Source organism: Wyeomyia smithii, chromosome 3, assembly GCF_029784165.1.
Source record: "Wyeomyia smithii strain HCP4-BCI-WySm-NY-G18 chromosome 3, ASM2978416v1, whole genome shotgun sequence".
Lineage (NCBI taxonomy): Eukaryota > Metazoa > Arthropoda > Insecta > Diptera > Culicidae > Wyeomyia > Wyeomyia smithii.
This window is the reverse complement of record NC_073696.1, coordinates 122,036,082-122,055,760: the sequence shown is the minus strand read 5'-3', so window position 1 is coordinate 122,055,760 and position 19,679 is coordinate 122,036,082. Positions and strand designations below refer to the sequence as shown.

The window sequence follows — 19,679 nt, the reverse complement described above, 5'->3', positions numbered from 1 at the left end:
AAACACTCAATATCAGGAAAATGGAAGTAATTTTATGAACTTTGAACCAATAATTGTAAAATTCTGTTCAATTATTCATAAAATCCCTCAGTTTCAGACCATATAAGAAAATTATTTCAGAGCACCGCTCTAACGCAGCTAAAAAGAATCGGTGCATTTTGGCCGATAATCCCAAGTGGGTAAGTACCCACATGGATAATTTCCGAGTGGGATCTACAATTCATACTATTGCTTACGAGGAAACTTTTTGCCTTTCTCCTAGAAAGGTATAGCAATCACTGGAAAAACCGAAGGTATAAAAGTGGTCCCAATGGCCGAATGTCATATACCACTCGACTTCTTTCGACGAACTGAGCATTTTCTGTATGTATGTATGTATGTGTGTATGTGTGTATGTGTGTGTGTGTATGTGCAACTTTTTTTTCTCACTCACTTTTCTCAGAGATGGCTGGTCCGATTTTCATAAAATTAATTGCAAATGAAAGGTCTAGTTGCGCCATAGGTTGCTATTGAATTTCATTGTAATCGGATTTGTAGTTTAGAGGTTATGTATCAAAATGTAAAAATCACGAAACATCAATATCTCAGAAACCACACAACCGATTTCAATAAAACTGGTTTCAAATGATTGGGCTGTCCCCAGAACCCTTAACTTTTGAATTTCGTCATGATTGAACATATGGTTCAAAAGTTATGTAAAGAAAAGTTACGAACTGAATTTCTATTTTTAACAACGGCTTTTTCCCGTTAACACGCAAGCTCATTAAGCAGACAATATGTGAGTAGGGAAAGAACGAGAAATAAGCGAACTGGAAATATGATACAGATTTGGAAAAATATACCGCATCCCGACGGGACCCCGTCGGGATGCGGTATATTTTTCCAAATCTGTATCATATTTCCAGTTCGCTTATTTCTCGTTCTTTCTCTACTCACATACTGTCTGCTTGAAGAAAAGTTATCCTGAGGTTGTTTAAACTCACTCATTTTTCTCAGTGATGGCTGAATCGATTTTCACAAAATTAGTGTCAAATGAAAGGCCCCATAGATTGCTATTGAATTTCATTGCAATCGGATTGTAACTGTGTCCGTTGTTCATAAAAATGTGAAATCACATAATGAAAGTAAACATATGGACTTTCCCTAACGATCACTGGCTAATTGCAAGGTAGAAAAATATACATATACTACTCAACTCAGTTCGACGAATCGAGCATTTTCTGCATATATGCATGTATAAGTGTATATGTTTGTGTGTGGGTGTGTACGTGTGTATGTGCATCTTTCTTTCGCACTCACTTTTCTCAGAGATGGTCTGACCGATTCTTTCTATCTTGGTGTCAAATGAAGGGTCTATTTGCCGCTTAGGTTGCTATTGAATTTCATTGTAATCAAACTTTTAGTTTTGGCGCTGCGTCAGAATGTGAAAAACGCTCTTATATCTCAGAAGCTATGAACATAGTTGAATTCAAATAAATGGGCTTTCAAACCCTTAAACAATAAATTTCATAATGTTTAAACATGTGGTTTGAAAGTTATAGAAAGAAACGAAACCCGCAGACTGTTTAAAACTATAGCTACGATCAAAATATGTGAGCATCATTTAAATTTAATATTGTACTATTTCAATGTTTGCGGCCTTGCTCGGGATTGAAGTTGAAATTAAAAGTCATTTCTATCATTTCACTTTTTGCCTTTCTCCTAGAAAGGTATAGCAATCACTGCAAAAAATAAAGGTATAAAAGTGCTCAAAAGGGCCGAATGTCGTATACCACTCGACTCAGTTCGACGAGCTGAGCATTTTCCGCATGTGTGTGTGTGTGTAACGCTCTCCCAATCTCACTCGATTTTCTCAGAGATGGCTGAATCGATTCCAAAGAAATCAATTGCAAATGAAAGGTCTAGTTGCTCTATAAGACTCTATTGAATTTTATTGTAATCTGATTTCTAGTTTAGAGGTTATGTATCAAAATGTAAAAATCACGAAACATCAATATCTCAGAAACTACACAACCGATTTGAACAAAATTGGTTTGAAATGAACCTAAAAACCCTCAACTTTTAAATTTTATGAATATTGAACATATGGTTCAGAAGTTACAGAAAGAAACGTGTTCTGGAGACTGTTTAATCTCACTCATGTTTCTCAGAGATGGCTGGACCGATTTTCATAAAATTACTACTTTTCCTGTTATGTTTAAAAATGTGAAATCCAGCTATGAAAAGAAACATATTCTGATGACTACTTGGGCTCACTCACTTTTCTCAGAGATGGCTGAACCGATTTTCACTAAATTAGTGTCAAATGAGTGGTCTAGCTGCCTCATAACACCCTATTGAATTTTGCTGTAATCGGAATGTAACTTCGTTTGTAATGTATCGAAATGTGAAAATCACTAAACTTCATTATCTTAGAAACTACACAACCGATTTGAACAATATTAATATCGAATGAACGGGATAGTTAAGGGTTAACTGATGAATTATGATTGAACACGTGGTTTCAAAGTTTGGCTCCACTATACGTTCCCTTTTCATTTGATTGTAATCAAACTTAAGCAACCGTTATGTTTTAATTTGTAAAACAACGAAAGTCTATTATCTCAAGTATTACACGACCTATTTGAACATAACTACACACTTAATCGTATAATGTGGCCTCGGTAAAACGAAATACCGAAATACTTGGAAATGTTTTCATTTTACCGTAGTTCTGTTATTTTACTGATATATCGAAAATCAAACATGTTTACCGGAATATCGTAAAGTGAATTACCGAGATAAACTGTAAAATAACAAATCTCCGAGTTCAGTAAAATTATCTACCGAATCTCTGTAACCAGTTTTTCTTTTACCGAGATTTCGTTAAACATATTCAAGTGCGATTGCAACAAAAACACAACTGTCAAAAAACTTGCGCCAAAATTCTATTTGCTTCACACGCGTTTCAATTGTTTAATTCGAGTGTTGTTGAAATGGAGGAGATCTTGCGTTTAATCAACCGGGAGGAAGAATCTGTAATATTGAGATTAACTAACATATTGAGTAAGTACATTTTTTGCTAAAAGTTATTTGTTATTCTCAGGAAAATAGACACATACAAACTGGGCATAACATTTCCGTTGGGAGTGAAGTAGTGACTGCTTTCCTAAGGTTTTGTAAGTGCTTTAATGTTTTTGCCATAAACTGTATTCCTAATGATAAGCATTTTTTATGCATTAAGGCATTGGTATTCAACGTTGATAAATTAAGTACAACTGGTGAGAAATTCACTCGTTCTATGCAGTAAACATAGCTGCATAAAATGTTCAGGTAATCATTCCGTTTTGGATCAGTTTTCTTATTCTATCATTATTGCAATAAATCAAATTTTCAGGAAATAATTACAATAAATTAATTATTCTGGAAAGAAATTTCATTTATTCCGATTTTCAGTGATTTTCACCGGATTCGTCGATGTTTTACCGAAGTTCTTATAAAAAATTACAGCACAATTTCTGATAAAAATTCTGAGCGCTCAGTAACTTCAACCGAGTTTCGGTTTTACTTCCCGGTAAAATATTACCGAGATACTCGTTAAAAGTTGACAGTTGTCATAACTTTATTTTACAGAAGCTCGGTAATCTGATATTTCACCGAGATTTTTACCGAGTTCTCAGCTGTTGAAATCTCGGTAAAGCGGTTTACCGTACTCGGTGAAAAAATCTAAGTGTGTAGCACACTTAAAATTGAATCTCGAGCTCGGCAAAAAAACATCCGAGTTCACTCGGCAACTTTGCATTCAACCGGTATTTCAGCAAAAAAATGCCGGTTGCCGACAGTTGTCAGATCATTTTGCCGAGACTTCGTCCAAAAAACTAAGCTTGACGAATCTCGTCTCTATTTTTTGCCGAATTTATCGTTAAACACTGTTGATGCCGAGGTCAGCAAAAACATTACTGGTATCTCGGCACAAATTTTACTCGTTGCCGTGTTTCGGCAATACAGCTGTCATTCTCATGAAAGAGTTGCCGCCATTTTTTTAGTGCAAATTTATGCGTGTTACGGGTGAGAAAACAGGAATCGGATACAAGTTTGGCTGAAATTTGTGCAAATTACAAGTGTTTACAATCCGGTAGCCGGAAAAAATGTAAAACAGATTGTTGGGAAGTGGCTGGAACTCGAAAAGTGTAGTTTCAAATCGTGTGAATACAATATTTTATTTGTTTTAGGGATAGGCATTAGACGTAATTTTAGATTAGATGTTTAGCTTAATGCCCTACTGGCGAGCAAGATAAAGATAAGTATTCAAGATTTAGTATGAATAAATTTCTTTACTTACCAAAACTCATCGAGCTTATAATTTATCTTTTGAAAGAAAACTACCTGATTCACAGCAAAACTATTTTCTGCGATTGGATTCCACTGAAAAAACGGTTCTGTGCCGAACATTCAGCTTATATAACCGAAAGGTCGTTAGACTGGTTTGCCGCTTCTCGGCTGGATTTGCCGAGAGCACAGTCAACTGTGTATCGCGATACTCGGCTTAAAATTACACAAACAATGCCGAGATTCCGCGAAATTTTTTAAGTGTGAGTGTCATACAAACGAGTCATCTCTCAAACTTACAAATAACAAACTTCATAAAAATTTTGACCGCTAGGTGGATTAATTTAGGTTTTTTAACCCTCTAGTACCCAAGCCCGCATTTAGAATCTTTAATAAAAACCTAAACAATGTTTATAAAGTAATATCATATTTACAGTGATTTTACTGAAACTCGTCTATTTGAGCGTATTTGAGCACTGCGGGTTAAGTCTCTGAAAACTACACATTATTTTTGCTTCTGCTAACTAGTGTAATTGAAAAACAGAGTACACAAAATTGTTCAAAACTCAGTGGAATGTTCTTTTCCAAAACTAAAACTTGTCAAGAGTTTACTATCACACCAGTTTCACTTACCGGGATAATCCTGCGGTATCTTGTACCCCTTCTTCCGGTTGGTACCGGTCTTCGAGTTGAACGCGTGGTAAATTTTGTAATTGCGCATGAATCGATACAGCAGAAACAGTTCCCCGTTGGACGGACTCGGGAAGGATGATTTCTTTTTCCTCTTCCCCTCCGAAGTGCTGGTCGATTCGGCCGAGCTGGACGAGGTCATGGTTTGATCACCGGAACTGCTACCCCCGTTCGAGGTATAGGATACGCGTACCACCCGAGGTAGTGAAAACTTTTCCAGAAATTGTTCGGCAAACAGTGGTTCGTTGGATGAGTCGTTGCTGAGTTTCGAACCTTTGCTTTCACCGGTGGAGCAATCGCCGCCGGAGGAAAGAGAATTCAGCTTGTAACGTTGTCGCTGTCGAAGCAGAGCAGCATTTTCCAGTTCGTTCCTCCTGGCTAAACGGGCGTTTTCGAATTCCGCAACTGAGAACATGTTGGCACTGGTGTCGTGCGAATTGAATCGCCTGAGTTTCGGTTTGTGGCCGTCGCGTCCCGAGGAGGATACGATCGCCAATGGCAGATTGGTCTGCGAGTTGAAGGTTGAAGATATCGAGTTACTTGCTAGCAGATTATTTCCCCCCATGGGTGCATTGTTACTGCCGCTGAAGTTCATGTTATGGCTTATTTTCGCTAGGAAAAAGATGGGATTTTGTTTGAATTTCCCTTTCTTGTTGAGCTGCTGCTGTTTCTGTTGTTGTTGCTGCTGCTGCTGCTGCGGGGTTGGTTTGGGCATATGCGGACTGGACTCGATTAACCAGTTGGCCAAATGCCGCTGCCGCTCGAATTCGAGGCTGGCCCTTTGCATATCAGCCAGTTTGAGCGCATCCGCCATGGTCAGATCTGAAAGGGGAGAAAAAACACATTTTAATCAACATGCTCTAAGAAACGGTAGCTTTGGTCAACACTACAGCTAGCAATTGCGTTGTTTGCAAACATTGTACGTCTAAGTTAGACAATATTCGATAGAGAACTGAAAGTCAACATGCGTTGCAATAGAGTGCACGTTTTTCCACTTTCCCTCTACAGGCGGCTATTGGACTTTTTCCCATTAAACAATAATTTTCATAAATAGTGGTGTGTTTTCATAATTTACTGCATCGGTAATTATTTTTTCCTAATCGTCCTAGGAAGTTGCGTGTGCTGGATGCACGTCAGAAAATTATGCATCGTTGTGGTATCGTTCACGTTCACTTTCCTTTCAACGATATGTACTTTTATATTTTAATATGAAAGGCTATCACGTTAAGTAGGAAATGCTACTCTGGTGTTCAATGACATCTTAATTCATATTAGGTTATCTAGCGTAGAAACATTCTTGATAGTCAATGTGTGCCAATTTTATTGAATTCTTTTTTAGTGATTCGAGTACAATATTGAAAGCTACCACTTGTTTAGACATAATTATACGACGGAGATATATGATTTTACTACCGAAGATCTAATTCTGATTCGCGATTTGCGAAAGTTTTTAACGACTTATCCATTACGAGCGCTTAAGGTGATCTGGATTAACTAAATAATGACTGCTGCCATAGTGAGCGCTAGTGGTAGCAACTATGTAAGCCTAGGTATAATGAAGTGTGAACACGCTGGGCGGCAGCCAACTGCTTTACACTTTCATTATTGATGCTTTCTTGGGAAGTGTTTTGCACTGCAATTATACGTGAATTATGTTTGCAAATTCACAAATGTTTGGATGAAAAATATCTAACTAGTAGGGCGATGAAATTGATATATAATTCAAAAAATGAAATAAAACCCAATAGAAGTCTTTCGTAATTAGTGACATACTTTGTAATAGAAAAACGGCTTAAGACTGATAATAATGTGGTTTCAAAATACTTGCAATAGTAAGACGGTAACTGCTGCGAGAGTGCTTTAAATCTGTACTAATTAGATGGCATTGCTAGCTGATATCTGTGTTAGGGACATGCGTCAGTCGTATGGAAAATGTACGTAGATATTCGTAATTCGTAGTAAGTAAAATGGTTATAACAATTATCATATTTCAAGAATGCTGTACCTTTTAGTTATCCAACTGTTTATTTAGATAACACTGTGCTACAAATGAAAAAAAAAAATGCAAGAACTTCTGAAGTGACCTAGTGTAGGTTGTAGGTCTTGTTGAGTGTAATATTCACTCATACTAGAAATTTTCCAAACACCCCCAAAATCTGAAGTTATGGTCAAAATACGGTTTTTTGGACCTCGGCGTATATAATATTTTTTAACTCAGTGGTTTGTCAACCGATTTTCAATATTAAAGCAGTTTTAGGAAGAGGACAAATAGAGCTTTCAAAATATATACAGCTTTGTTTTGATATCAATAAAACATGGTAAGTTATTTGAGTTTATATCTAATTTTATAAACTTTTTCACGCAATTTTTCAATTTAATTTTAAATTTGCCGTTTATTTTTGTAAGAAACATTCCACAAATCCACTATAATTTCGAAAGTATATTCAATTCCGAATCAAATGAAAGCAGTTTTGTGGAAATCGGTTGATATTTGGCTAAGTTATATATTTTTTAAGAAAACCAAAATTTTTGGTGTCTATCGCAAATTTATTTCACAGTGCTACAAATGATGAAAAAATGCAAGAACTTTTGATGTGACTCAGTTTGGGTTGTAGCTTTAGTCAAATGTTACTTGTGCATTTACTTGAAGTTTTTCAAATACCCCGAAAATTATAAGTTATGTTCAAAACCCTGTTTTTACCTTAGCTCACATTTTTATGTTTAATACGGTTATTATTCAACCGATTTTTTATATTTTGGCTGTTTTGGAAAAGTGAAAAATAGAGCATTTGAAACAAATAAATATGTCTAAAAAGTTTACCTTTATGTGATGAATAGTTTTAAAATAAATAAGATGGTTTATGTTATTTTCAAATTTTTCCAAATTTATTCGCATTTTTGCACACATTTTTGTAATGATGGAGCTTCAATTGCTGTAAAATTTGGGAAGTTTTTTAGTACCAAACGAAAACAATAGGTGTTGTTAATGAAAATCTGTTATAATTATGCTGAGAAATGATTTGATGAAATCTAAGTATATGGTGGAAAACATCAAGTCATATCTCAGCCAAATTATAACAGATTTTCATGACCAACACTTACCTTTTTCGTTTGGCACTAAATGTACTTTTCAAATTCTACAGCAATTTAAGCCCATTATTTGTATGAAAAGTTGCGAATAAATTAGGAAAAATTTAAAAATAACATGAACTATTTTATTTATTTTAAAACTATTTATCACATATAGGTAAAATTTGAAAAAAAAATCATCTTATTTTATTGAATATAAAACATCTTATTTTATTTAAAACTATTCATCACATATAAGTAAACTCTTTAGACATATTTATATGTTTCAAGAGTTCTATTTTTCGCCTTTCCAAAACAGCCAAAATATAAAAAATTGGTTGGAAAATAACTAAATTAAATATAAAAATGTGAGATAAGGTAAAAAACAGGGTTTTGACCATAAAAAATAATTTTTGGGGTATTCGAAAAACTTCAAGTAAACGCACAAGTAACATTTGACTGAAGCTACAACCCACACTAAGTCACATCAAAAGTTCTTGCATTTTTTCATCATTTATAGCTTTGCACTGAATGGGCGACGATCGAAAAGTAAACAAGAGCACAGTTTGCGCATAGTGATTCCAATGTTTCGGTTTAGACGTTTAGTGATATTTACTATTATAAACAGAAAGCATAGCATTACATCACCAACGGCCGAAGTGAAGGCTCCTGTTTTATATTACGCCGCATTTTAGCTTGCCCCGGTGTACCTTACTTGTGTATGATTGACTGTTAAGGAGTTATATTTCGTTTAGAAAAAATCGAGAAAATTTTTATCGCATTATCTTAAAGTACAGCTTCTAGAGAACATTTTCTCAAATTTTCATAATCTCATATAATCTGAGTAACAGGGAGAAAGTTAGAACGATTTGAAGCGCGCCTCGTCATGTTGATCTCGGAATGGTGGTTCTCAAAAAATAACTGCCATGTTCATGATTACGGTAAATCTACTGAACCGATTTTCTTCATTTTTTTAATGTTCGTTATTGATTTCCTCGATCGTTGAACGAACGTCTTTTGATACACGAAGTTGCTTTGCTAAACTTTGCTAGAAAAATTTCAATGCAATTCTTAGCGCTCAAAACATGTCTTTTTGGAAAATACTTATAAAAATAATCGTTCAGATATCCGGAACACTTCCAACCTAATGAAATAATATGAGTTTTCTTATTCCAGCTGGTCTACGGGGCCCAGTCGTATCGTAAATACCGCAAACCTCTACAAAAAGCGGTTCCGGGGAGACGGCCACAAATAATTGGTATTTCTTATAAACAGACGTGTTTCGTTGTTGTTCAATAAAATTGAACTTTCAGAAAATTATTACTTTTATGCAATAAAAAAGAAGCTACATGCTTAAAAGTAATCCAGACTTTCCTCTTTTTTCTCCAGCAGATATGTTGCAAATTTTTGTAAAACAAAGGTGTTTAATTTTTATTTAGTACCAGAACTCAAGGTATTACAGTCCCTTCCCCATTTAAATATCACTGTAGCGCTACAACTATGTTTTGTTTAACGAAGTAATGTTCTTTGTAATAAGTGCATCACCAACCTACAAAGTGTTTCGTAACGCGAAATGATCAACTAAGTACATGTGTTGAGTCATATGTCGGTTTACCGTACCTCTTGCTTAGCAGTTTCATGATCACTGCTACACAGACATTACCGTCAATGCACATTAATACGTGACATCACTCTGTGCGATGCTGTTTGAATCGAAATCTGTTTTACAACCGACGAGACAGGATTTACTGATTATTTACGACTCACTTGGCAGGGCTCATTACACATGCAAAGTGCAATACTTTACACAAAGAACTTTTTTAGGTATAGCGTTTTGCGTTATCTCCCCGATTTTGTATTATTTATATAAATATTTATATTTGTTGGTTACATGGATGCGATCAAAAGCTTTCCGATTTTAAATTTTTGTTAGAAATATAATCAATAGTTTTTGTCAATTGAGAATTGTAAATGTGTTGAATTCGTTTTTGGAAATTGTACGAAAGTTGGTGGCATGAAGAGATACACGTATTCCAGTGCCTTGCTGTATTTTCTGTCACAGCATGAGAAACAACTGAGCATGTTTCGAAAGAGTGACGTGTTCACTGTTTATTCGGAATCAATACAGTCAGTTTTCAGTTTATTTCTCAAGAAAATTGCAATGGATTCGAATAGAGAACAAATAAGGGTCTTGCACCTGCAAGGATTGGCTAACATCGAGATTAGGAGGAAGCTGAATTGAAGCAGATTATTCGTCAACAGGACCATCAAGTGTCCTTGAATCCTTGAAGGATACAGGCAAGGTTGTTCCTAAGAAGAAACCTTGTAAAAAACGGAGCGTTCGGATTCCAGCGGTCATTAAAGCAGTGAAGGAACGTTTCTGGCGAAATTCAGACCGTTCGGCAAGGAAAATGGCGTGTGAAATGAACATGAGCCATACTGCTATGCAAAATGTTATCAAAAAGAAGTGTTTAAGAAGTAGAAAATTCACGGATTAACTCGTAAAAATATTACTGACAGGGTTGATAGATCTCGATTGCTGCTGAAGACGCACGCAGATCATAACATTATTTTTCTGGACGAAAAGTTGTTTACTCTGGAGGCAACTTTGAAAAAGCAAAATGACCGTCTTTATTGAGCATGTCTTCGTAATATACCAGCCGATAACAGAGCAGTCGAGCGATATCAAAACGCTTCAACTGTGATGGTTTGAGGAGGTATATCGACAAAAGGGAAATTAGCATTGCTATTCATTGACAGGGGCGTGAAATTAAACAACACTTGCAACATGTTATCAAAGGTCATTTGCATTCTTGCGCTGAAATGCTGAAAGACAGTTTTTGTTTTCAACAGGATCAGCCCTCATGCGCTTATGCGCTTGATCGTTTAGAAATGGTGTAAGCAGAATTTGCCTGGTTTCATCAGTTCATCTGAATGGCCTGCATCGCCACCGGATTTGAACCCGCTAGACTGCAGTATCTGTATCTAAGACTAGCTGACCCGGCAAACTCCGTCCCGCCTATTTTAGTGATTAATTTAATAATTTTAAACATTTCAAATTCATTGATTCCTTGCGATTGGATTATATCGTTTGAAAATGATTGGTTTTATCGGAATGACAACATCCTTGACTTTTGACTTTTGTACATGACCTCTATTCCGGATATATATATATTGGGTGCATTTCAGTTATTTTCGTTGTTTTCCAGAAACTGAAAGTGATCTTCTAATTCAAAATGGTGTCCAGGGTCAATGCTACTCTACATCAGTTCGATTACGGACATATCCATATGTAGTAGTATTCGGTTATTTTCGGCTGTTTCCCAGAAGTTGCCATTTTTCAATTCAAACTGTTGTATAAGGTCAATTTATAGCTCCTTGCATCATTCTGGATCCGGTGATACTCATATTGGATGGTATTTGGTCCTTTGGGCTATTTTTCAGGAACCGTAAGTCGCCATCTTGGATTTAGAAATGGCATTTGGAGACAATTTCTGGCCCCTAAGCGTCATTCTGGTTTAAGAAACACCCATATTGGGTGTTATTTGGTCATTTTCGGCTGTTTTAGAGAAACCGGATGTCACCATCTTCGAATTCAAAATGGTGTCTCTGGTCGATTCTAGCTACTGTGTATCATTCTGGTTCCGAAGATACTCATATTGTATGGAAATCGGCAATTTTTGGCTGTTTTTTAGAAACCCGAAGTTGCCATCTTACAATTCATAATGGTGCCTGGGTCAATTTTCAGCTTCATTCTCGTTCCAGAGATACTCGTATTGGATGGTATTTGGTCACTTTAGGCTGTTTTCCGGACACCGGAAGTCGCCATCTTACAATTCAAAATATTGTTTGAGGTCGATTTGTGGCTTCAGTGCGTCATAAAAATCCCGGAAATACCCATATTGGGTGGTATTTGGTCATTTGCCACTGTTTTTCAGAAACCGTAAGTCGCCGTCTTGGATTTCAAAATGGCATTAGGAGACAATTTTTTGGCCTCCGAGCGTCAATCTGGTTGAAGAAACACTCATATTGGGTGGTATTTGGACATTTTCGGCTGTTTCCCAGACACCGGAAGTCGCCATTTTACAACTAAAATGTTGTCTGAGGTCGATTTTTGGCTTCAGTGCATCATAGCAATTCCGCAAATACGCATATTGAGGGATATTTGGTCATTTGCCGCTGTTTTTCGGAAACCGGAAGTCGCCATCTTAGATTTCAAAATGGTATTTGGGAACAATTTTCGGCCTCCGAGCGTCAATTTGGTTGAAGAAACGCTCATATTGAATGGTATTTGATCATTTTCGACTGTTTTACAGACACCGGAAGTCGCCATCTTACAACTCAAAATGTTGTCTGATGTCGATTTGTGGCTTCAGTGCGTCATAACAATTCCGAAAACACCCATATTGGGTGGTATTTGGTCATTTGCCGCTGTTTTTCGGAAACCGAAAGTTGCCATCTTGAATTTCAAAATGGCATTTGGGATCAATTGCTGGCCTCCGACCGTCAATCTGATTAAAGAAACGCTCATATCGAGTGGTATTTGATCATTTTCGGCTGTTTTCCAGACACCGGAAGTCGCCATCTTACAATTCGAAATGTTGTCTGCAGTGCTTTTCAAAGGATCGCAAGTTGACTGTTAAAACACGAATGCGAACGCCTTCCGCAGTCAACTTGACTGCTCGATATAGTCAAGCGATCGCCCAGAGAAAAAACAGTCAAAGTAAAGTTGATCGTTTTTTTTAGTTTCTAGGTGGCGGTCATTCGCTATAGCAACGCTCGTTAATTACGTTCACTCTCCGATTATGTGTACGTGCAAGACACGAAGTGAATGAGGGTGGTTGGTATCATTCTTACTGTTTCGTTTTGTGTTTGTTTTCGTATTTGTTTTTGTATGTCGGATTGGATTGGAATAGAACTTTGAAATTTGTGTAACATATGACTAATGCATAAATCGGTACTTAGGTAGGTAAAAATGTTCCATTACTTTATACCGATTTGAAACCTTTCTTATGCCTTTCTTTAGAGAAAATTCCAACAACAAAAAAATAGTTGATGCAAGACTGTGAATTGTTACTGAAGGATGCGTGGAAACCTAATCCCATCACCCATTAGTATTTCAAAATCTTTCTTATGCCTTTTTTGTGACTTTCACATTGGTTTCATTGGTTTCAAAACTTGCTACATATTTTCGAAGCAATTTATACCCCAAAAACAGTTGCTATATCATTTATATTCAATATCAATACATCTTAAAAAGTTACGTTATACCGAGTTACGTTGAATCGAGGTTGCCTTCTACCGAGATATGGCTGTATTATGCGAAAATATGAACTACACTAAAGTTTTTTTTACGCTAAAGTTTTTTTTACGAGGAGACACGTAGCGCGGAGAAAATCCGCGTGAAAAACTCGTAAGTTCCGAAATACGGGTAAAAAATGGCGTTAATTGTAAGATCTGCGTAAAACTTCACGTGAATTCCGAAGTCTGAGTAAATAAACTGGTGATATCCAAAATTCGCGTAAAAAACGAGAAATTTCTGAAACCGCGTAAATTCCGAAGTCCGAGTAAAAAACCGCGTGGATTAATACCGAAATTCGGGTAAAAAAACCGTGAAAACTCTGATATCGTAAATTGGGGTAAAAAAACGTGTAAATTCCGAAATCCGCGTTAAAAACGCGTAAATTCTGAAATTTGCATAAAAAACAGCGTAAGTTCTGAAATCTGCGTAAATTCCGTAATACACGTTAAAAGGCTTGAGTGTATTTTATGTTTTTTGAGCGGTTGACAGATTGGCCAATTAGCTCCTCAGGTAGGGTAGAAGTTGATCAGCGAGTGGGGTAAAGTTACAACTTTTATTTCGAAAGGACAATTCAGTTTTCCTTTACCAATGCATTAACGGCAGTCTGTAGCATTTAGGCGGAAGTCAAATCGTTTTCAGTTTTTCGCTTAGACGTTCGCAAAAGCTACTCATTATTGGATGAAAAAGTGTTACTCTCCCTTGCTTGACGAAAAGTTCACTAAGGTCGCTTTTTTGCAGTTTTTTACGCAGGTTTTTTATGTGGTCATTTTACGTGGATTCCGGAAATTACGCGGTTTTTTACGCAGATTCCGGAATTTACGCGGTGTTTTTTTCTTACACGGATTCCGTATTTTTTCATTTCAGAATCCGGAATTTACGCGTTTTTTCACGTAGATTCAGGAATTTACGCGATTATTTTTTACGCGGTTTCCTTTTACGCGGCACGTATCCCCCGCGTAAAAAGCGACTTTGGTGTATACGTTGAAATTACATTGATGGTTGAAATTACATTGATGGTTTCCGCAATTCTAACGTTTTTATGGTTTTCTGATTGTTATAGATCAGCTGAAAGAGAGTAATTTTCTGAGCAAAACGTGGTTTTTGAGAAATTTTTATCGTTGTCCTTCGTATTTTTAATTGAGTTCTTGCTTAAACCTGCTCAAAATCTGTTAATGAGCGAATTGTCATTTGAAAACGGGTGTTTATTATTCTTTATTTAAAAACCGACGGACAACGATAAACATTTGTTAAAATCACAATTTGCACAACTGCACTTTATTTTGTCATTTAGTTTCTTTGCTTATCTGATTATATCACCCACATAACACAATTTTTTTTATATAAATGATATGTGAAAAAAAAAACAATTTTTTCGATGCGTTGATTTGAAGATATCCTCATTGACCAACTAACCCCGTAACCAACTAGCCCTGTTCTACCCTATCTTCTTCCCCGCCGATGTTGTGAGAAAAACTATCTTACTCATAAAGCCATTACCACGTGGCTTGAATGATGACTATATTGAATATCACTCACAAACTCTACTGCTAAGCGATATTCGACGCAGATGATTGAAGTAAGCGTTGGTTAATTCATTACGAATGAGGTCTCGGTTAGTAAAAATTGGCACTGTAGGTGCAACAGTATACCACCAGCACATGAGCCTCAAACGTAAGAATGCTTCAAACTGATTGACTGTTTTTTTTGGTCGATCATGAACGCAAACGAAAAATGGTACGTGACTGCCGACAGAAGATTGTACGGCGGACTTGAACGCCGAAGCGGCGGTCCTTTTGCGGAAAGCAACGTTGCACGCAGCTCGTTTCTTATTCGCTCTGCTTTCAACCGTTCGTTGAAATTGAACGTGCTGCAGGTACAAGTTGAAATTGAGCGAAGGATCGCACAAAAAGGAAAGCTTGTAACGGACCGAGAAAACGTTCAAGCGTCTTTATAGAAAAGGATTTTTCGAAGCCCTGGTTGTCTGAGGTCGACTTGTGGCTTCAGTGCATCATAACAATTCCGGAAATGCCTATGTTTGGTGGTATTTGGTCATTTGCCGCTATTTTTCAGAAACTGGAAGTCGCCATCTTGGATTTCGAAATGGTATTTGGAGACATGCCAGAAGAAGGAAGGGTGTCGAAACATTATGGACATGTTTGTTACACCTAAAAACATTCATCTGCCAAATTTGGTTATATTCGCTTGATTGGTTTTCGAGCTGTGCGTAATTTGAGTTTCATTTGTATGGGACCCCTCCCTTATAGAAGAGAGAGGGGTGTCAAACCATTATGGACATATTTGTTACCCCTAAAAACAATCACCTGCCAAACTTGGTTCCATTTAGTTGGTTAGTTCTCGAGATAAGCAGAAATTTGTGTTTCATTTGTTATGAACCCCTCCCTCACAGAAGAGGGAGGGGAGTCGAACCACTATGGACATACTTGTTACCTCTAAAAACATTCACATACCAAATATTGTTGTATTTGGTTGATTGGTGCTCGAGTTGTGCGAAATTCGTGTTTCATTTGTATGGGACCCCTCCCTTGTAGAAGAGGGAGGGGTGTCAAACCATTATGAATATATTTGTTACCCTTAAAAACATTCCTCTACCAAATTTGGTTCTATGTACTTGGTTAGTTCTCGAGATGTGCCGAAATTAGTGTTTCATTTGTATGGGACCCCTCCCTTTTAAGAAGAGGGAACGGTGTCGAATCAACATGGACATATTTGCTACTCGTAAAAACATCCACATGCCAAATTTGGTTCCATTTGCTTGGTTAGTTTTCGAGATGTGCAGAAATTTGTGTTTCATTTGTATGGGACCCCTCCTTTGCAGAAGAGGGAGGGGTGTCGAACTATCTTAGTCACCTTTCCTGGCCCCTAAAACCCCTATATACAAAATTTCACGCCGATAGGTTCGGTAGTTTCCAAGCCTATATGAATCAGACAGACAGACAGACAGAGCTGCATTTCTATATGTTTAGATATGCTAGGAAAGTTGGACGAGGTTAGGCATTTGAGTTTGGACACATTTAAAAAACGTTTGGTGAATTAAGACCATTTAGGACGAAATGCCGAACGAAGTTGTGCGTGCGGCTTGCAATGACTTCGAAAAGCTTTAACGGGCGGTTATCAAACCCAAAGGTAAAAGATTTGAGCTCAACTAAGTACATTGTAACTTTTACTGCTTATAAATGTTATTGAAATCGATTCCTAAGAGAAATAAAAACTGGTTTGAGTTTGATGACATAAATAAAGTGAATCACTTTCACCTTGCCATCTTGTTGAGACCTTCGTTCTAGCAGCACTGCAAAGTAATATTCGCCAAAAATTTCCGAAAACTTGTTGGTTAGGGTTTAAACTAGGTCTAAATAAAATACTAATTTTTCCGCAACTAATTTGATGAAAATAGCCCACAAAATTTATGAGAAAATGTAGTTATTTGTAAGCATAATTTTCAATGTATAAGTCTCTAGTGAAGCGAAGTTGAATCATGACCTACGGAGTCGTTTGATATTGACACCGTCTCTCTCAAGTCGGGATTCTTATATGCGACCAGCAGCTCAGTTCGAAATTTCTGTGGGAGATTACCTTCATTAATATTACTTTCATTTATAAGTCACAAAATTTGTCCTAAAAATTCCATGCGTTTTTCTGTGGTGGTAAGTACTTATGCCCAATTTTCACATGTTGACAATCTATCTGGCGCTTTTTTTGTTCGCACTCGAAACCTTCTTTTCTATTACCGGCACTTGCGACATTGCAAAGCGATTCGCATGAGTTGTCACATCACCGCCTACAAAGTGAATTTGCAACGAAAGAGAAAGTTTTGCTCGATTTGTTTTGACCCTGTGGTGTGTGATCGATGATGAAGTGATTTATGTGCTTTATTCGCTATTGCTCCTTTATTTTGGTGAGCCTGCGAGTGGAATTCGGATGCCCATTGGTGGCGTGTATTGAATTGTCAATCTCTGTTTTGTATGCAAAAACTGTGTCATAGACACGTATGACGAAATTTTGCTGTGCTTATTTTATAACACATGATTGGTTTAAGGGTTCCCGAATATGGTAGATTTGCACTGTATTTGAACCAAGGTGTAATTGGTATGACATTTTAGTTAGATCAATAAAAGTTTTTTTCATTAAAAACTATATTCGTTTTATGGTTATAAAAAGCAACAAGCAACTCCAACTTTGACATCATAAATTAAATAAAATCAAAAACTAAATCAAAATTTAGTGTAATTTCCAATTTTTATCAAAAAGAACATTGTTTAACGGTGTATATTTTTTTGAAAAAACAAAAAACAATATTTATTCGCTGCTTCTCATTTGCAGACAGGTTTTCTATACAATCATTCTATGTCAAAATGTAGGGGGTATACATTTTGACATAGAATGATTGTATTAGAAAATAATTCATGGGCCTAAAGAATGTGTCCAACTGTGAAAAGCATTCTGTGCACAAAGTTTTATTCAAATCAAAAACGGTCGATTTTCGACCATAGATCAGTTGATGTGCTCAACTGTACGATGTTATCAAAGACACTACGATTCGTGACACAGCTTTGAAAGACTGACAGATAATCTATTTTCTTGCAGTATATATGACAGCTCACCACAGAGTACCAAAAGGCAGAGAGGGGTATCAGAATAGTAGAAACGCAGCTGCGAGCCATTCCTGCTAATCAATCCAGCAGTATCACGACCCTGTACAATATAAATCGAATTAGCTATTTGAATCCAGTGGTGATTCAACCTTTTACGAGTTGTTTGTAGCGCAGAAGGAAGAACAAATCAATCAATCAACCCACTTACAGAGCGCGCATGATTTTACATACGCCCCGAAGACGGAGGTGAAATGCAATAAAATCTAAGAAAGGATGCCAACATGCAATCATTTCTCGTTTGTCCAACATTCTCGATAATTGACAGCAGCAAGCTGTGTGCCTAACATACTTTTCGGATGGGAATAACTGTTTGAAATTTATAGATTTTACAACGCAAAAACATCACAAGAGGGCTGAAAACGATGGAAACTAATCGATTGAATTTATAATAGTCGTAAGATTGGTCATAAAATTTATTAGTTTGTAATGGAGGATAGTCGCACTACAGCCGTAATCAAATGATATTGCCTTTATGTCAACTAGCATTGTATGTGCCGTGTCAAATAAATGTGTGAACAAAAAATAACTACCATTGTGTTTTGTGATGCAGGACTACGTTTTTTTTTCAATTTGGTAATTCTTGAGAAACTGAAACAAGCATGTGATTTAGAAGGGGAAGATTTTAAATAGGGTAGAGAACATATTCTAAGCAGCTTTAGGCACCGCCTGTGTATTCAGACGAAATACTCGAAATGTGTTGGGTGAAATTCAAACAGAAGTATATCCGTCTGTTCTCTATCTTTTTCTCTGTTAAAACTTGTTTTTAGATTGTAAAACTAAGTTAGCAAACTTTAACAATAATCAATTAAAGTTACCAATCGAGGGACACTATCCCAGTCACCCCGAACCTATTTTAAGCAGTTTTCATCTCTTTTGCAGGCGTTTTTTTGCAACACCCGAAGTGGCTCCTGAATGGCTGCAATATAGGTCGAATTGTTCCAAATGATGTTTGTTCATAGATTTATTTGTGATTAACTGTATTTCTTGTATTCGTAAGACAGCTAGACAATCAAAGTTTTCGTTTACATCATTGAAACTGTTGATATTGATCAAAAAGCAGGCGTTTGAGGCCTGTTTTCTGCTACTGATTAAAATAGGCGCTGCTGCTTAATCCGTTCCTTACCCTACTAATATTTTTATGCAACTGTACTGATATTATGATGCATGTGTTGTTGGATATCTGAAATGTACAGGATATTTGTGACATGATTAAAAAAATTTTCGTCGAATACCTCTCATCAATTGCTACACAATGACAACATCAACCGTATCGGGTATTTTTCCACCACTTCGCCATATCAGATGATGTTTTTATCGATTCGCCACACTTCTTCAATGTACGACTATTGCCCAATATCTTTCTATGGGATGAAACTGTGAACAGCTTGGTGAATCAATCCTTTTTTCGATAACATCAATATTATTCTGCTTGTATCATTCCAATACATCCCGGGCGTAGTGGCAGCTAGCCGGTTCGGGCCAGAACTTCACGGGGCCTTCGTATGACTGTATGAAGGGCAATACTATCTCCTGAAGACACTTCTTCTTGTAAACTTGTCGATTCATGGTTACTCCAGTGATGAAAACTTTTGTCTTCTTTCCACATCTACAGATGGCTTGCCGAATCATCATCTTGTGGG

The 19,679-nt window shown here is 36.8% G+C and overlaps 2 protein-coding genes across 10 annotated transcripts in view; one reads left to right on the top strand and one right to left on the bottom strand.

The window, feature by feature from the left end:
- The window catches only part of LOC129726942 (uncharacterized), a 289,022-nt gene that overhangs the window by 12,429 nt on the left and 256,914 nt on the right, over positions 1–19,679 (top strand). The window contains exon 4 of one of the 9 annotated variants that reach the window (XM_055684238.1): positions 17,972–18,589. The exons of 5 other annotated variants lie outside the window; for them this stretch is intronic. In XM_055684238.1, coding sequence (XP_055540213.1) covers positions 17,972–18,057 — 86 coding nt within the window. In that variant the 3' untranslated portion in view covers positions 18,058–18,589. Of the gene's footprint in view, positions 1–9,243; positions 9,407–17,971; positions 18,590–19,679 lie in introns of those variants that run through there. 3 more of the 9 variants (XM_055684239.1, XM_055684241.1, XM_055684237.1) reach the window with 3 other exon arrangements.
- The window catches only part of LOC129726936 (uncharacterized), a 187,299-nt gene that overhangs the window by 11,024 nt on the left and 156,596 nt on the right, over positions 1–19,679 (bottom strand). Inside the window, exon 8 of the mRNA XM_055684215.1 lies at positions 4,942–5,820. Within this exon, the coding sequence (XP_055540190.1) occupies positions 4,942–5,820 (879 nt within the window). The remainder of the gene's footprint in view (positions 1–4,941; positions 5,821–19,679) is intronic.